At 34.3% G+C, this 15,057-nt stretch overlaps 1 protein-coding gene across 1 annotated transcript in view; it reads right to left on the bottom strand.

The window, feature by feature from the left end:
- The window catches only part of ACSS3 (acyl-CoA synthetase short chain family member 3), a 133,699-nt gene that overhangs the window by 91,703 nt on the left and 26,939 nt on the right, over positions 1-15,057 (bottom strand). Inside the window, exon 2 of the mRNA XM_069489977.1 lies at positions 11,608-11,752. Coding sequence (XP_069346078.1) covers positions 11,608-11,752 — 145 coding nt within the window. The remainder of the gene's footprint in view (positions 1-11,607; positions 11,753-15,057) is intronic.

Raw genomic sequence — 15,057 nt, 5'->3', positions numbered from 1 at the left:
TTACATAGGTATTCTAAAAAATCTAGAACTTGTGGCTAATCTACAAACCTTTCTACATTTATGCTTGAAAAGGTACAGAAACTACTATACTCTATTAATAAAGAATATTCAATTCAACACAAATTTATGTAGGTAATCTAGATAAGGCTATATTCCTTCAATGAACATAAAGGCTATTCTATGATAGTAATAACCACCCTACATATTTGTTTATACAATAATAAACATGCAAAATGTGAAACAGTTATTTTAAAACAATAACTGGCTGGATGGAGTGGCTCACATTTGTAATCCTAGCACTTTAGGAGGCCAAGGCTGGAGGATCTCTTGGAGTTTGAGACCAGCCCGAACAACTTTGTGAGAGCCCCGTCTCTATAAAAAAATAGAAAAATTAGCAGGCCATGGTAAAATGCACCTGTAGTCCCAGCTGTTTGAGAGGCTGAGGCAGGCAGATTGCTTGAACCCAGGAATTCAGGTTGCAGTGAACTATGATGATGCCACTGTACTCTAGCTAGCCCAGGCAACATGGTAAGCCGCTGTCTCTCAAAAACATCAACATAAACAATAACAGTTGGCTGTTATATACACTGCATTAAACGGATAATGGAGAATATTTTAAAAGTTATATTAATTTACCCTGGCAATTAAGGCCATATTTTTTTCTCTTGATCTAATAAATTGTTTAATGTGGTGTTTCTCAAACTGGAGTCTGGAGATATTCTCAGGGTTCATGAGTTCTCTATGAGAATTTTTTAACTTTGTGTTTTCATTTTGATGACAAATTTTGAAAATTAATATAGCCTATTCTGGATTATCTGAGCATTCATCAAATTTTACTGTGTTTATTTGTGTTTATTTTTATAATCTCATGCATGTTAAGCAAAGGCCAGATAATGTCATGGTACATTGTATAATTAAAGGCTTTATGGAAGTTCAATCACTAATGTATGATAAGAGAATTGAGGCATCACAGGGAGCATGTCGCCAAGCTCAAAGTGTCAGGGTCACAACATCATACACATTTTGTAATCAGTCACTCAGTTAACATCATTCACTATATAAATTAATATTGTCAGTTTGAGCTTGCTTTGCTTTGTGGGTTTGATTTTATCCTGTTATAACTTAGATTTGACCTTATATATGTGCTGACCTTTAAAGGAGGATATTAAGGCCTAGATTTAATTATACATTAAAATAAAAACAATTTAAGTCAATATCAAAAGTGTGTAAGAATGTTTCTTCTTTTTAAAGTGTTGTTTTTGAAGTGTTTGAATGCCCCACAATTTGGGGAAAAAAATAGTAAGTTGCTTTCTTAGATTTTTTTTGCTCTTAAGGAAAGGCAAATATAAAAGAAGCAAAAGACGCCAACAGAAACCCTGCATCATTTAGATCAATTCTACATTGATTATTTAATCACAGCTCTAATTAAACAAATACCCCTAGCATTTCTACAGACAGTACATAAAACGTGACAACACCCTGGGTACACCAACCACACATCCCAGCATTGGGCTACGTTTCTGTTAACCTTTATGGTTTTGTTGGTCAATACATCCTGAAAGCCAATCAGTATATGTGAAGGTCTCATAAAGAACTCGCTAAGTATCCCAAGAATGGAATAATGACATGATATCACTGCAATTGTTGGGTATTTTCCAATAACACCTATATCACTCGACCAAAGAAGCTGTACACATTGAAAAAGAAGAAAAATTCACAAATATAAAGTATACGCTAGTAACTAATAAACAAAGCAAACATAGATGATCACATATACCAGGAATTTATCATAAATATTCATAAGTATATCAAATTTAAAAACTGCACATGATAAACATTATTCAGCTTTTTAATGGAAATGAAATGCTTTTAAATCAAGTGTGGCATGAAAAAATAAATAATCAATTTCCCCAAGATCCTTAATCTTGACAATAATTCTACTGAATGCAGCCTTTCATTGATTTATTCAAGTTTATTTTACTTAACCCTTACATATCTCTACACAGTGCACAAATATGAGCATAAAACTTTCCAGTTAATTAAAATATTTTCGCAGCATGGTTTTCCGTAGCTATATATTTATCTATTTCAAAAAGCTTTACATGAAAAATATTTTGTTTCATGTACTCAAATTATGATTCTATCCTTATATTTTTATTTGCATCACCGTAGCCACTCAGTGTCTTCAATTTATGTTAATTAGCTTTACCCTCTACTTGCTATGAAAATTATGCTAGGTCAAATGATTTTATAGATTCATATGTTAATTACTAAAAGTCAGAAACTGAAAGTTGTCGATGCATTCAGCTGTCCTTACACTGCTGACTGTGACTATGTAAGAGGTGCAGGTGTTAATCAACAGAGAAAAGAATAATTGCTACCAACTCTCCTCACTGCCACTTGTAGGGACATTTTTTTTTCTTTTTCTATTCTGTTCCTCCTTAACTTTCACTGCCTGTCTTCCTCCTTTATTCTTCAACAATCTTTCTATTTTGTTTCCCACTTAATTAATCTTATTAGCCTAGAACTTAGGCCTAGAACAAGGGCAGTCAGTTTTGTCCCCAGGATGCATAGCTTCATTATTAACTATGTCAAATCCAACTCTTGGATGTATCTTCTGCAGACCTTCAGGAGACACTTGTGGAGGGGCCACCTATGTATGGTGCACATATTTCTATTGTTTTTACATGACCCAGCTTATGCGTCATTTCCACAGTGAAGCCTTCTCTGAACTGCTGGGGCCAGGTTGGTCCCTTCTCTGTGATACAAATGCACAAAGTTTTGTTGTTACATTACACACTACATCCAATTGCTTTTGTGTTTTTCTTACAAAGTAAACTAAAAACCCCTTAAATGCAGGAACCCGTATGACCCCACTGCCTAATGCAATAAATGATACACAATAAGGATTCAACATATGTCTCTGTTCCTTATCTCCAGCATTGCACTTATAACACATTATATTCAGCTATTATTTGTTTTGCTGGACTCATTACTTACTGACTTTAACAGGTTGCAATTATTTACATATAATATCTAGCATTTATTTTGCCTATGAAATGAAAGAGTGTTTGTGGCAGGAACTCCAAATTGCCCATCAAGATCCATCCTCGTACACTACATTTCCCAGCATTCTTTGCAGCTGATGGCCAAAGGAGATGTGCATGGAGGTCATGTATGATATGTCTGGGTATGGGCATTAAAACATAGCATGTGTGTTTCTCTATATCCTCCTCCACCTTCCCAAGAGGTGGAACTTAAGTGCCTTTGCCTCAGCTTCAATGATGCAGATGGAGGCAATTAACTAGAGGATTAAGGTAAAATAAGATTTAACAAACCTGGGTCATGCCAAATTGAACCTCATTGTCTTTGAATTATTGTGTAAGAGAAATGCATTTTTAAATTTTAAGCCACTATATTATTGCATATCTTTATTTTAGGTTAGCCTTAGACCTAACATTTTAAGAGATGGGGGGAGTAATAGTGTATCAATTATTAGGTAAACTTTTAATGGTGAAAATCATTCAAATAGTTTATATATAACTATATACAAAAATATATACCATATACAAAAATATATACTATATATGTATACAATATAACTGAAAGAAAGAGAACTAAAGCACTTACAACAAATATCTATTTTTTCCTGAGATTCTACTTGAAAATTATACAGGAATAATTCTTAGAGTACTATACAAAAAGACCTGGAAAGATGGGGCACAGGCAGGGCATTTACAGGGGGCTGCTGTATAATAGGCTCAATCATATGTTTTTCAAACCCACTGGGTATAGGCAAAGATCCAAGATAAGACATACATGTGGAGTAGCTTTTATTACTAGAATTCCATGGCACAGACTATCAAGCCTGTCTCATCCTTACCCACATGCAGGCAAATGCTGCTATTCTAAGGGGACTTAAGCTAAGCGGCGCCTATTCATTTATCATCTCTGTGTTTTCAGTCATGCCCACTACAGTCTCTTCTTCAGAAAAGCCAAAGTGATTTCATTAACAACATGGAGCTTCCCATTATACTTAGAATACAATGCAATCTGCTTGCAAAGTGCTACCTAATCTGACTCCTGGATACTCCCCTAACCTTACGTTCTATGGCTCTCCTCTCGTCATTAACCTTTTGCCTCTCCCAGTGATCCACAACTACTCTTGCTCCAGGGCCTCTTCCTAATACAATTTTCTCTTAAATATTCATATAGTTGTGTCCCACTCTTTATTTGGGTCTATGCTCAAATGTCATTTCTTCAGTGATTTCTGTTTTCCCTAACAAACCTGTCTAAAATGGCTGTCCAAGTCCCTCTCTAGTCTTTTATTTTTCTTCACTTATTATGAAATTACATTGTACTATCTTTTTACTCATAATATATCTTCCCGACTAGAATTCAGGTTTTCTGTGGGCAAAGACTGTATCATTCACTTCTGGAACCATAGTCTCTCCAGTAGTGCCAAATATATATTAGGTGTCCTATAAGTATGTTTTAGACAAATAAATAAATTTGACTCCATCATCATTTCAGTTCAAGAAAATAAATTAAAAGCAGATCGTCTACTGATTTTGTTGAGTTAGCTTTCTAAATGATCCCAGTTTAGCCACCCTGAAGATAATGCAAATTTCATAAGGACCTATCAATGAATGATACAAATAATTTCATTAAGCAAATGTAAAAATAAAAGCCTCAGACCAGATTACCAGGTTTCCAAGATGGCAAAGTAAGGAAAATGTTTTAAGTAGGGCTTCAAATGAGATAGAATATAGACCTTCAAATTAAGAAAATGCACTAAAACAAGGAAGATTCTCACCTTATTAAAAAATAAAAATTCCTAATGTAAAAAAGAAAAATCCCAGTGTGGACAGGACAAGTGATATTTTTGGAAATAATTATTTCTCTTTGACCAGGATTAGATTTTACTTTTATATAAATGAATTACTGAATGTTCTATTCATGAACTCATTCAGCACATAATATAATTCTATGCTCTATAAGTTCCGTATTAGCTGTTATGTAAGTAAAAAAGTGAATAAAATATTCACTCAGGAAGCCTTTCCTCAGGTAAGATCTCATAAGTACACTAATAAGTAGATTAAAAAGGAAAAATGAACCAGTTTATTAGGAAAAGGTATGACCAAAGTGCTCTGGACTTCAAAGTGTAGTGAAATAGCTTCTGGCACAGGAGGAAGTGAAAAGAAGTGAGTTTACATTTCCAACAGTAATCTTGATTTCATGGACAATATCTGGCTGAGAAAATTCAAAGGGGTTGGCTGTGTTGTTGCTATTTTGGATTGATGTAAAATAATCTTTAGCCAGTTTTAATTTTGCATAAGTGGCTCTTAACCTGAAAAAGGGAAAGCTAGAAAATACTAAATTGCTATTTCCTCATTTAATTCATTTCTTCCTGTATTATCTGTTAAAATTTGTCTAGTATTTATTTTGTTCCTCTAAGAATTTAACCTAAATTTTAGTAATTGTAAACTTGTTCAAAATGAAGTTTCAATTACAATTTCACAATTTTGATTAAAATTTAAGTCAGTATTTAGTGTACACTCATCTATTTAAAATGAAATACAAGCATTTCTGCTAAAATATCTTATACAACTTTGCATTATTAAAAATAGCTCACAAAAATAATGCGGCATATGGAAAAATATGGTTGGGTTAGACCACTCTAAATCCATGTAACTAGAGCCTTTTAACATTAATAAAAGCTCTAACACAGCATTGTCTTCCATAGATGCTTTATATACTTAAACACTGGGGCTCATGCTTCCTGTTTCTTAATATTTTAGAGGAGAGCAATTCACTTCAAAATTTACCTTCAAAAGTGGCTAGGAGAGACTAGTAGAGTGTAGACTTTATTGTGAGTTCTTTTTATAACAGGGAAGAATGTCTTCTCAGCTTTAGGTTCTTAAAACTATTTAACTTGGGATCAAGATGGCCAAAGAGTAACCTGCAGCAATTGTTCCAGCTCATGAACACCAAACTGAACAACTATCCATGTAGGCACGCACCTTCAGAAGAACCAAAAATCAGGTGAACGGTCATACTAACTGGTTTTAACATTATATCAAGGAAAGAAGCACTAAAAAGGGCAGAAAAGACCATCTTGCATTACCTACACCAATTGATAAAGTCTTCTCTTTAACTGCAAAAATGTCTCTCTCCAAAACTTCCAAACACGGCACACTAATAATCCAATACAAAAATGAATGGGCAAAAGTTGCAATTGGGCACTTCAGAAAAGAGGATCAACAAATGATCAATAAACACAGGATTAGTTCAGTTTCATTGGTCATTAGGGAAAGGAAAATTAAAACCACAATACCATATCACTATACATTCACCAGAAAGGCCAAAATTAAAAAGATTGGGAATTGTCACCACCAAGCACTAACAACTGGCATTCTCATACACTGCAGGTGGGAATGTAAATGGGTGCAACTGCTGTAGAAAATTGTTTGGCACTGTCTACTCAAGCCCAACATATGCATACCCTATGAACCATACATACCATCCATTTCACTCCTATGTACATCCTCAACACAAATGCTTTAATATCATCAGCAAAATTTATGCACAAGATTATTCATAGGAGCATTATTTGTAATAGCCCAAAACTAGATGTTATCCAAATAACTAAATTGCAACCTCCTGCAACAAAACGAACGACTCTCATCAATAGAAACTTGAGTGAAAAAATCCAGACACAAAAAAGTACATTGTCTTAGTCAATTTATATAAAGCTCAAAAGCAAGTAAACCATTAGATGTTCGAATAGCAATCATGTGGGTGCTGAGTGAGAAATGACTAAACAGAGGCATAGCAAGGGCTTCTGGGGGCCTGTAAATAGTCTATTTTCTTATCTGGTTACATGGGTGTATTCTGTTGGTGAAAATCTAACAAAATCTATACTTATAATCTTTTCCCTTATCTGAATGTATACCATATTTCAATAAAACCTCAAAAAACTGCATCCTGGGGAAAAAAATGCATGAATTACTATTACTTCTATCTCATACTAACATCATTCACCTATTCACCAAGCATGGAAAATGTAATTTACCTTACAGAGATATGCTGTTTAGTGGAGCTGACTATAATATGAGTGAAATTTTTATTTTTTATTTAGGAAACTTTAGGAAAGAAAACAGACAATATGCACTGCTGTATTCTTTCCCCTTAAGAGAACCACTGACAGGGCTGAACTTCTGCATGTTCTGGTTTTTATGTTTTAAATCTTTGCTTAGGGAAAGATCTCTTTATCTGTCATATCAATCAGATATGACAGATAAAGAGATATCAGATTATCTTACCCCTGACCTGTTTCTGAGTAGATGGAATGCATACTTTAAAGAGAGTATCTTAAATGGGAAAGATTGCAAGGAGGATTTCTTATGGGGCATAGCCCTTGATTTCAGAGTAATTTTCTCTTCTAAACTATTCAACCTTCATAATTATAATTATATTTCAAAAAAATTACCTTTAGTAGAGATAATAGACAACTTTTGTTTGAATGAAATCAGGAAAATTTAGCACACACTGGGTTTTATCAATTTTTCCAGTATGCATATATGCATGAAAATTTCTCAAAGGCTCTTCAGGGGTCACAATTTAATTTAGTGAATAAATGCATAAAAATTAATAATTGCTGAAGTACAAAAAAAAAATCACACCTGCCACACACAGAGATAAATTCAAAATAAAATTAGTGATGCAGAAAATAAATTTAATATAGGAATAATTAAAATGAGTAATATTATAAATAATGTATAAGTACATATACAAACACACATGCACTCCTCTTTTTATTTCACATAGGTTTAATATAACTACTAACTTGAAAAGAGCTAACAAGAGGAGGGACACAATAAACACACACGTCTCCTAGAATGCAGATTTAAGTGTGGTAAATTCAAGAAGGAAATCTTGAACTACCAAGCTGAATGTAAATAAGTTAAAATTCTTCACAAAAGTTGGAATGTACTTGGAATGATGATCCAGTTCTATTACTGATAAAATTCAGAGATAAGAACTTCCTGCAATAAAAGAAGTTAGAGTCACTTAGAAATTTCAAAAGGTATCTCATTCATTCATTCCTCATTCAACAAATATTTACTAAGTGCCAGGCACTGTTCTGTGAACAAATCAAAAATCCTTGCCCTCATGGAACTTACGTTCTAGAAGAGGAAACAATATTAAAGAAGACAGATAAATAAAATACAAGGAATGATCCTGGGTAATAAATACTAAGTTCTAAAGGACATAGGAAGCGGTGTAGACAGGAACATTTCCATTTAGTATGGTCAGGAGAGATCTCACTGAGCACATAATACACATGAACCATGAGATATCTTGAAAAAATGTATCAGAGGGTATGCAATTAGGGTAATTTTATTAATAGGTATTGACTCTTCCAGAAAGCCTCCCTAGACTCTGTTTACCCCCAGCTGAGTTGGGTGCCTCACATGTGCTTCCACAGAATTTAACACTAACCCCTATCATAATCTTTATTTTGTTACATTGAAATTGACTGTTCATATGTTTTCTTAGCTCCTGGACAATAGAGGATGAGTCCATTTACCTTATATCCTTTGTTCCTATCAGGATTTGGCACACAAAATAAGTATTTGTTGAATGAATGATAAATCTTGAACTAGGTTCAAATCTCTGTAGAAAAACTTTAATAAAAGGTTATTTAAAATACTCAGATCTACAGAAAGATGACAGTTTTGGACAGGCTATGCTTCTGAATCATTTTGTAAAATTTTCAGATCTTTCATGTCACTAAGACAATTTAGCCTAAAATTGGTTGGCCCACTAATTAAATAAGAAATACTAACTAAGTTAATAAAGTTTTACCTAGCCAGGAACTCCCAGTAGAAATGAAACATTGGACACTGAAACAAGTAAGGTACAAAGGCACTTCTTTATGTTTGTTCTCAATGGCATTACCCATTAAATCTTTCTTTCTCTGTCCTCTCTACTTAATAAAATAAAGGCCACAGGGAACCAGGAGCAGGTAATCAAAGTAGCACACAATGCTTCTCTCTCTTTCCTAACAATTCTTCTTTTAGTACTTTAGAGAAGAAAAGCCTGGGGAATCAGAGGCTGTCAGCAGGTGAGAGAAACAATCCTTTTAAGTACTTTGATGTCAGGCTAAACTGAAATGGATGAACCAGTACAAATGTTAAAAGGGTCTAAGAGTCTAGACTCAATATTAGAAAATCAAGATGAGTTAGCAGAAAAGCTTCTAAGTAAAACGTATGTGTATAAGTATTTGTACATACTTATGTAATTAATAAATTTAAAAAGAAAACAACAGAAAATGAGAATGGTAACAATTCTTATTTTAGGATTCTCTAAAGCTTTTTCTTTGACTCTAATGTTTGGTTATGTATCAAATTCCATATGTTGATACAGATAACATTTTTACAATATATAAATAAACTTCCCAATTTATATACCAGTATCTTAGGCTTCCACATTCATCAAATGAGACTGTGGCTATATGCCCAAATCACAGGAACGAGATTTTCATCACAGACTAAACCTCTTCTAAAAGCTGAAAATTCAAACCTAAAATAAAACATGAAGTACAGTAGGTTTTCAGGAAATTTACATTATCTCCTACAATAAAACACAGCTTCATATGAATAAAAAGCCCATTTGGTAATGAAGTACCTTCCCTACTCAGCCCCAACGTAAGCTCTGGCTCTATATTTCATTCTCAAAATACACAGTTCCCACCTACAGACCAATTAAAAAAAAAAAAAAAAACGAACAATATACCTACAGCATTCTTTTCTTTCTTTTTTTTTTTTTTCTTGGACTGCCTAGCATTTGAACTCTACTCTTATTAGATTGGAATTTCTCTTGAATGTATCCTATAGGGAGGCAGGGCCCTAATTCCTACTATAAAATCAAAAGAGGACAAGATATTTCCTCCTCGTTGCCTGGTATTTTAGGCAAGTGACCTAAGTTTGGCCAACGAGATGACCCTACTACTCTGTCCTTCAGTCTAGGAGATTGACTCAAGGCAGCAAGTGTAGTTATTATGAACAGACAATTTTTGGATTTTTCTTAATTCATCACTGCTACCCTTTCTCCCTCAGTACGTGCCACTTTTCTGAGCCTGGCTCTTAAATCTTCCCTTTTCATACATTCTATGTTTAAATCAGTTAAAGTTGAACTTTGTTGCTATAACTATTCTAATAGCCAGCCTGAGCAAGAGGCTTAACTTTTCTCTCTTGTTTGCAACAACTCAGGATTGGGAAGCTAATTGTTTTGTCTGAGTTGGCTTTCTTGAAATATCTTACAAGGCTAACCAAGAATTTGCTGATGCAAAAAGAATGTAACTTCATCAAGTCAGGCAAAGTTGACCAAACTTTCCAAAAATCGAGCAGAACCCTTAAATGGGTTCAAAAAGCAAAAGGAGAGAATGCAATTCAAAAAGGCTTCATTTAAAAGCAAATACTTCTAAACCCTAGCATGACAGACTCTGCTCAACTACTGCTTGTCAACCAGTAGAAATTTTGCTACCAAGAGGATATTAGTAATGTTTGGAGACATCACAACTCAGGGAGAGAGGTGCTACTGGCCTCTAGTAGGTAGAAGTCAGGAGTGATGCTAAACATTCTGCAACGTACATGGCATCCCCTACAACAAAGTATTATCTGATCCAAAATGTCAACAATGTCAAGGTTGAGAAACCCTGCCCTGCACTATTATTTCCCTTGAAATCATATAGAAATGAATGTTCCAAAGAGTTTAAATAACTTTCCCATAGTTCACAACACCCACATACTTTTATAATTACTTTTGAAATCTTATTTCTACCCTAATGTTAAAAGAGACAAATCTCATAACTCATCTGTTAATATCATGATTTACCTAAGAACTACACAGATGAGAAAGAACTAAAAAGAGAAAATAAGGCAAAGGAATGAGCATATGCAAACAGCTGCAAAGGGCCAGGAATGCCTGAGGGAAAGACAGAACATCCAGGGTGAAAAAGAATTGTATGCATAGCCAAGACTGTTGGGAAATGCAGCTTAGAAGGAATGCTGTGATCAGAATCCAAAGTGTCTTAGACACCACAGTATATTTTACTCTCTGAATAACATAAATTTTTAAGAAAAAGATTTTTAAGTGGGGTAGAGAAGTATGTTGTTTCTTAGGAAGAAAACTCTGGAGGCACTTGAGGTGCTAATCTATAATAACATGAGCATAGCCTGGTAATAGGAAAGGCAGATAGGAGACTACTTCAAAAGTACAAGAGCCAAGGGGCAGATGGACTAAAGTGATGGCAACATGGATAGAGAGCAAAGGCCAGAGAAGATTTAAATGTATTGTTAAGATTTTTTTCTCTTCTCCCTATAAAATGAGCATCTTTCAGTAGTACTCTGAAATGTAAATGAAAGGAATAAAAACAGTCTAAATGAGTTAACACACCTATATTCATTTCCAACGTACATAGAAAGAAAAACATGGTAACATATGTCAATGCATTAAGAGAATTAAAGGCTATCCAGCAGGAATATACGCTATTTAAATAATTTCTAAATGACTTCCAATGTACATAGTTTATGATATTACCTGCTCCAGAACTTCTTTATAGGTAATAGTTGCTTTAGTATTTGTAACAGGGCTGTCATAGATGATAGCAGTCTTATCCCCTTTACCATTTTCAATATGACGATCGATGGCATTGTAACAAATGTTAAGCACTCCTTCCACAAACCTGAAAAATAATTGAAAAGTAAGAGTGAATGATTCTCTTCAAAATATATTATTAACTAAGTTACTATATTTCTATTTATACTTTGGCAGAGCTAGCCTTAAAACAGTGTTTCCTAGTGCATGTTATGCCAGGTAATGACAGTTGTAAACGAGATATTTAAGACGGTAGAGAGTATACATTTTTATTTTAATAAATATGTATTTATTTTGATGTGCACTAGAAAAAGTATACCTCACAGTTCAAACTGACAGTTTCATGGGTTTTATTGCTTTGGCTAAAACTAGAGTATAGAACACCAAAGTAATCTATTTTACATAGACGGAATAAATCACATAGAAGTGCAGTGCGGAGGCCTTGGAGATCGTGCAAAGGAAAATGGCAGATGTATGACTAAAGTGTTGGTATCTGCTACAAATAGTGAAACTCACTGGAAAATCCCATTCTTCTTTGAATGTATTTTGTATTTTTTGTTCCAATGAAATGTGATAGTTTCAACTGCATAAAGAATAGTTATGTTTTGTTCTGTGTGCTCGAGATACTTCATAATTGAATAAAGAATGGATATGCACATAAAATATTAACTTTTAAAAATCTATGCAATTCAGTGTTCTTCATCTCTCAATTGAGCAATGCTGGCTGCCCTTTGAAAACACAAATTATGTAGATACATGGAGAAACTTTTGAAGGAAATATAACTCATTTTCCAAAAGAAAAAGCTTTATATTTGCCACTTTTTAAGAGAAGGGGATTCGAATAAAATATGCAAGTATAGTAATGAGCCCTTTCTTCCAATGTCAGACTATCAAATATTATGGCAATGCAAAATAATAGGAAAATGTATTAAAGCAAGAAGAAAAAGTGCTGTTAACAAGCTGAGTATCACCTTCAGGTCTTTACTCAGAGAGCCCCGTGTGCAATGAAGCAGCGGCTTAAAAGCAGCTGTATATACAGTGGCAGCATTAACAAATTACAGCTACAGAAAGCAGCAGGAGGAGGGATCATTTAACCAGGGACAAATTACTGTATGTATTTCAATAATAGTGAATATGACTACCTAAAGCATAGCACAAGAAGTAATTAATATCATAGTCCTGAATTTCAAAGTGTGATAGATCTAATGTTTGCTCAAAAATATTACCTATTTCCCTTGCCCTAATTCCATAAAAACATTTTGTCTCTTCCCCTTGGCCTTTCGTCCACGAGTAGAAAATACATCTCTTGATTTTGGGCTCATCCATGTACTTCCTTTGACTAATGCAATGTCAGTAGACATGATACAAGCAGAGACTTGCTCTCCCACATGTCTTCCTTCTCCAGGAGAACAGTCTCCCAGTTATAACAGCTCCCTCGTTAGCACGGCACTCAATATGAATATTTGTAGGTAGGAACAGAGCCCAAAAGAAGCAGAAAGCCCACCCAGACAGATATATGTCTTAGAGCAATGCTCCCAGCTATGCCCAACCACGATCAGCTGACACCATGACAACCTGCAAATATATGGAAATAAATGATGAATGTTTTATGTTGCAAACATTTTTGTGGTGACTGGTTATACAGTATAATGGTACCATAAATATCTAATATACCAAGAAAAGGTAAAGTTTGCTCAGCATTCTGTGCCAGAAATAAAGAAAGATGTTTTGTAGAATTTCCCACAAAAATCTTTATTTATTTATATTTTTGTTTCTGAAAAGAACACATTTTAGACACAGAGATTATTTACTTGCTAGAACACTTCTTGATTATATCATTATTCTCTTTCACTTTATCTATGACTTCTACTCTACCACTTTTTGTGCTCATATTTAATAATGTTAATTATGTTTTTTACCAAGAAAAAAGGGCTTCCTCAATTTCAAAGTTTCATGGAGAATTCACTTTGCCATTTGCCTTACTGTTCTCCTACCTCTTATCTTGCTCCTTCTCAATAACTTCTGTGGAATCTTCTTTCTCTGCTTCATTGTTAATTGGCTCTGATTAATAACTCCCATTCCATATACATCCCTTTGCTCATGCTACATTTTTCTCCCTGGGTAATCTCTATACTCCTATGGTTTCAACTTCCATCTTTACCTCCAGCTCTGATCTCCTTTTGAGCTCCATACCTTTGCAGCCAACAGTCTGCTGAACATCTCTACTTGGAAAAAATAACACATCCAAAACTATAATCACTTCACCCCACCTCCACCCCACAGTCCCACTCCAACTGCAAACCTGCTTCTCCTCCTGCTTTCTATATTTCAAGGAGCCACGTTGCACCCAGTGGCCTCAATTAGAAACCCAAAGTCCGTTTTGGACCTTCATCCTCTAAATCCAATCAGTTATATGTAATGCCACGTCTGTTTTTATTGTCTCTGTAATTGTTTGGTTCTCTCATTCATCATCTAATTTACAGTGACTGCTTCCTAATTAATCTGCTTGCCTCAAAACTGACTCCATCCTCTCAAGCCATCTCTCTAAGCTATCAGAATGTCATTTCTCAATGTAAATATTATATAAATATGTCAACTGTTTTTCAATTATTTGCAACTTTTGGGTAGTTTAGTACTGAAGTTATTAACACCCTAGGGTTTTCTTTTCTAATAGTACCGTTAAAGAAATTTTTTAAGAATTTAAGAATACACTTTGAGGCCAGCCAGAAGGAGATCCAAACAAAGGGAAAGGTTTGCAAACAATGTTATGCAGCACTGCTGCAGGAGATAACAAACTGGTATCATCCAGAGGTGGTTACAGGCAATGAATATACCAATATAAATTGGCTAAACTCAGAGATTGGTTTACTGTGGATGACTAGACCAAGTGACCCACAAGGGGCCTCCCAACTCAAAGATTTGATTATTCTACTATGACAAGATTCTTGTTTCATTTTAAACCAAATCATTTCAGCAAAGGTCACTTGAATGTCTTCTGTGTGCTGTTCCTTCTAAATTTGTGAGCAGGTTTTAAATGGTTTGTCTCCCTAGATTACAAAAATAACTAATGCTAACTGTAGAAAACTGAGAAAATATTCTTTAGAGTATTTTCTTTTATTCTTTCTATATGCAAATATTACTTATTGTACCGATAGTTTAATATTTTGCCTCTATGTTTAGGATTGCATTATGAGTTTTTTCCAAGGGCCTGAGAAATTCTCAAAAATCATGTTTAATGTGGAATAATTATTCATTTCAATGGCTGTTCAATAATAAAATTAATCCTGTGTTGCTGAAAATTGCCTTTCACAACATTTGTCATTTTTTTAAATGATCTCCCTTGAAATGATGTTTCCCATAGAGAAATATTGGTCACATTGTTTTTTTATTACA

Source organism: Eulemur rufifrons, chromosome 16, assembly GCF_041146395.1.
Source record: "Eulemur rufifrons isolate Redbay chromosome 16, OSU_ERuf_1, whole genome shotgun sequence".
NCBI lineage: Eukaryota > Metazoa > Chordata > Mammalia > Primates > Lemuridae > Eulemur > Eulemur rufifrons.
The sequence above is the reverse complement of the archived record's forward strand: the minus strand, read 5'-3'. Positions and strand labels throughout refer to the sequence as shown.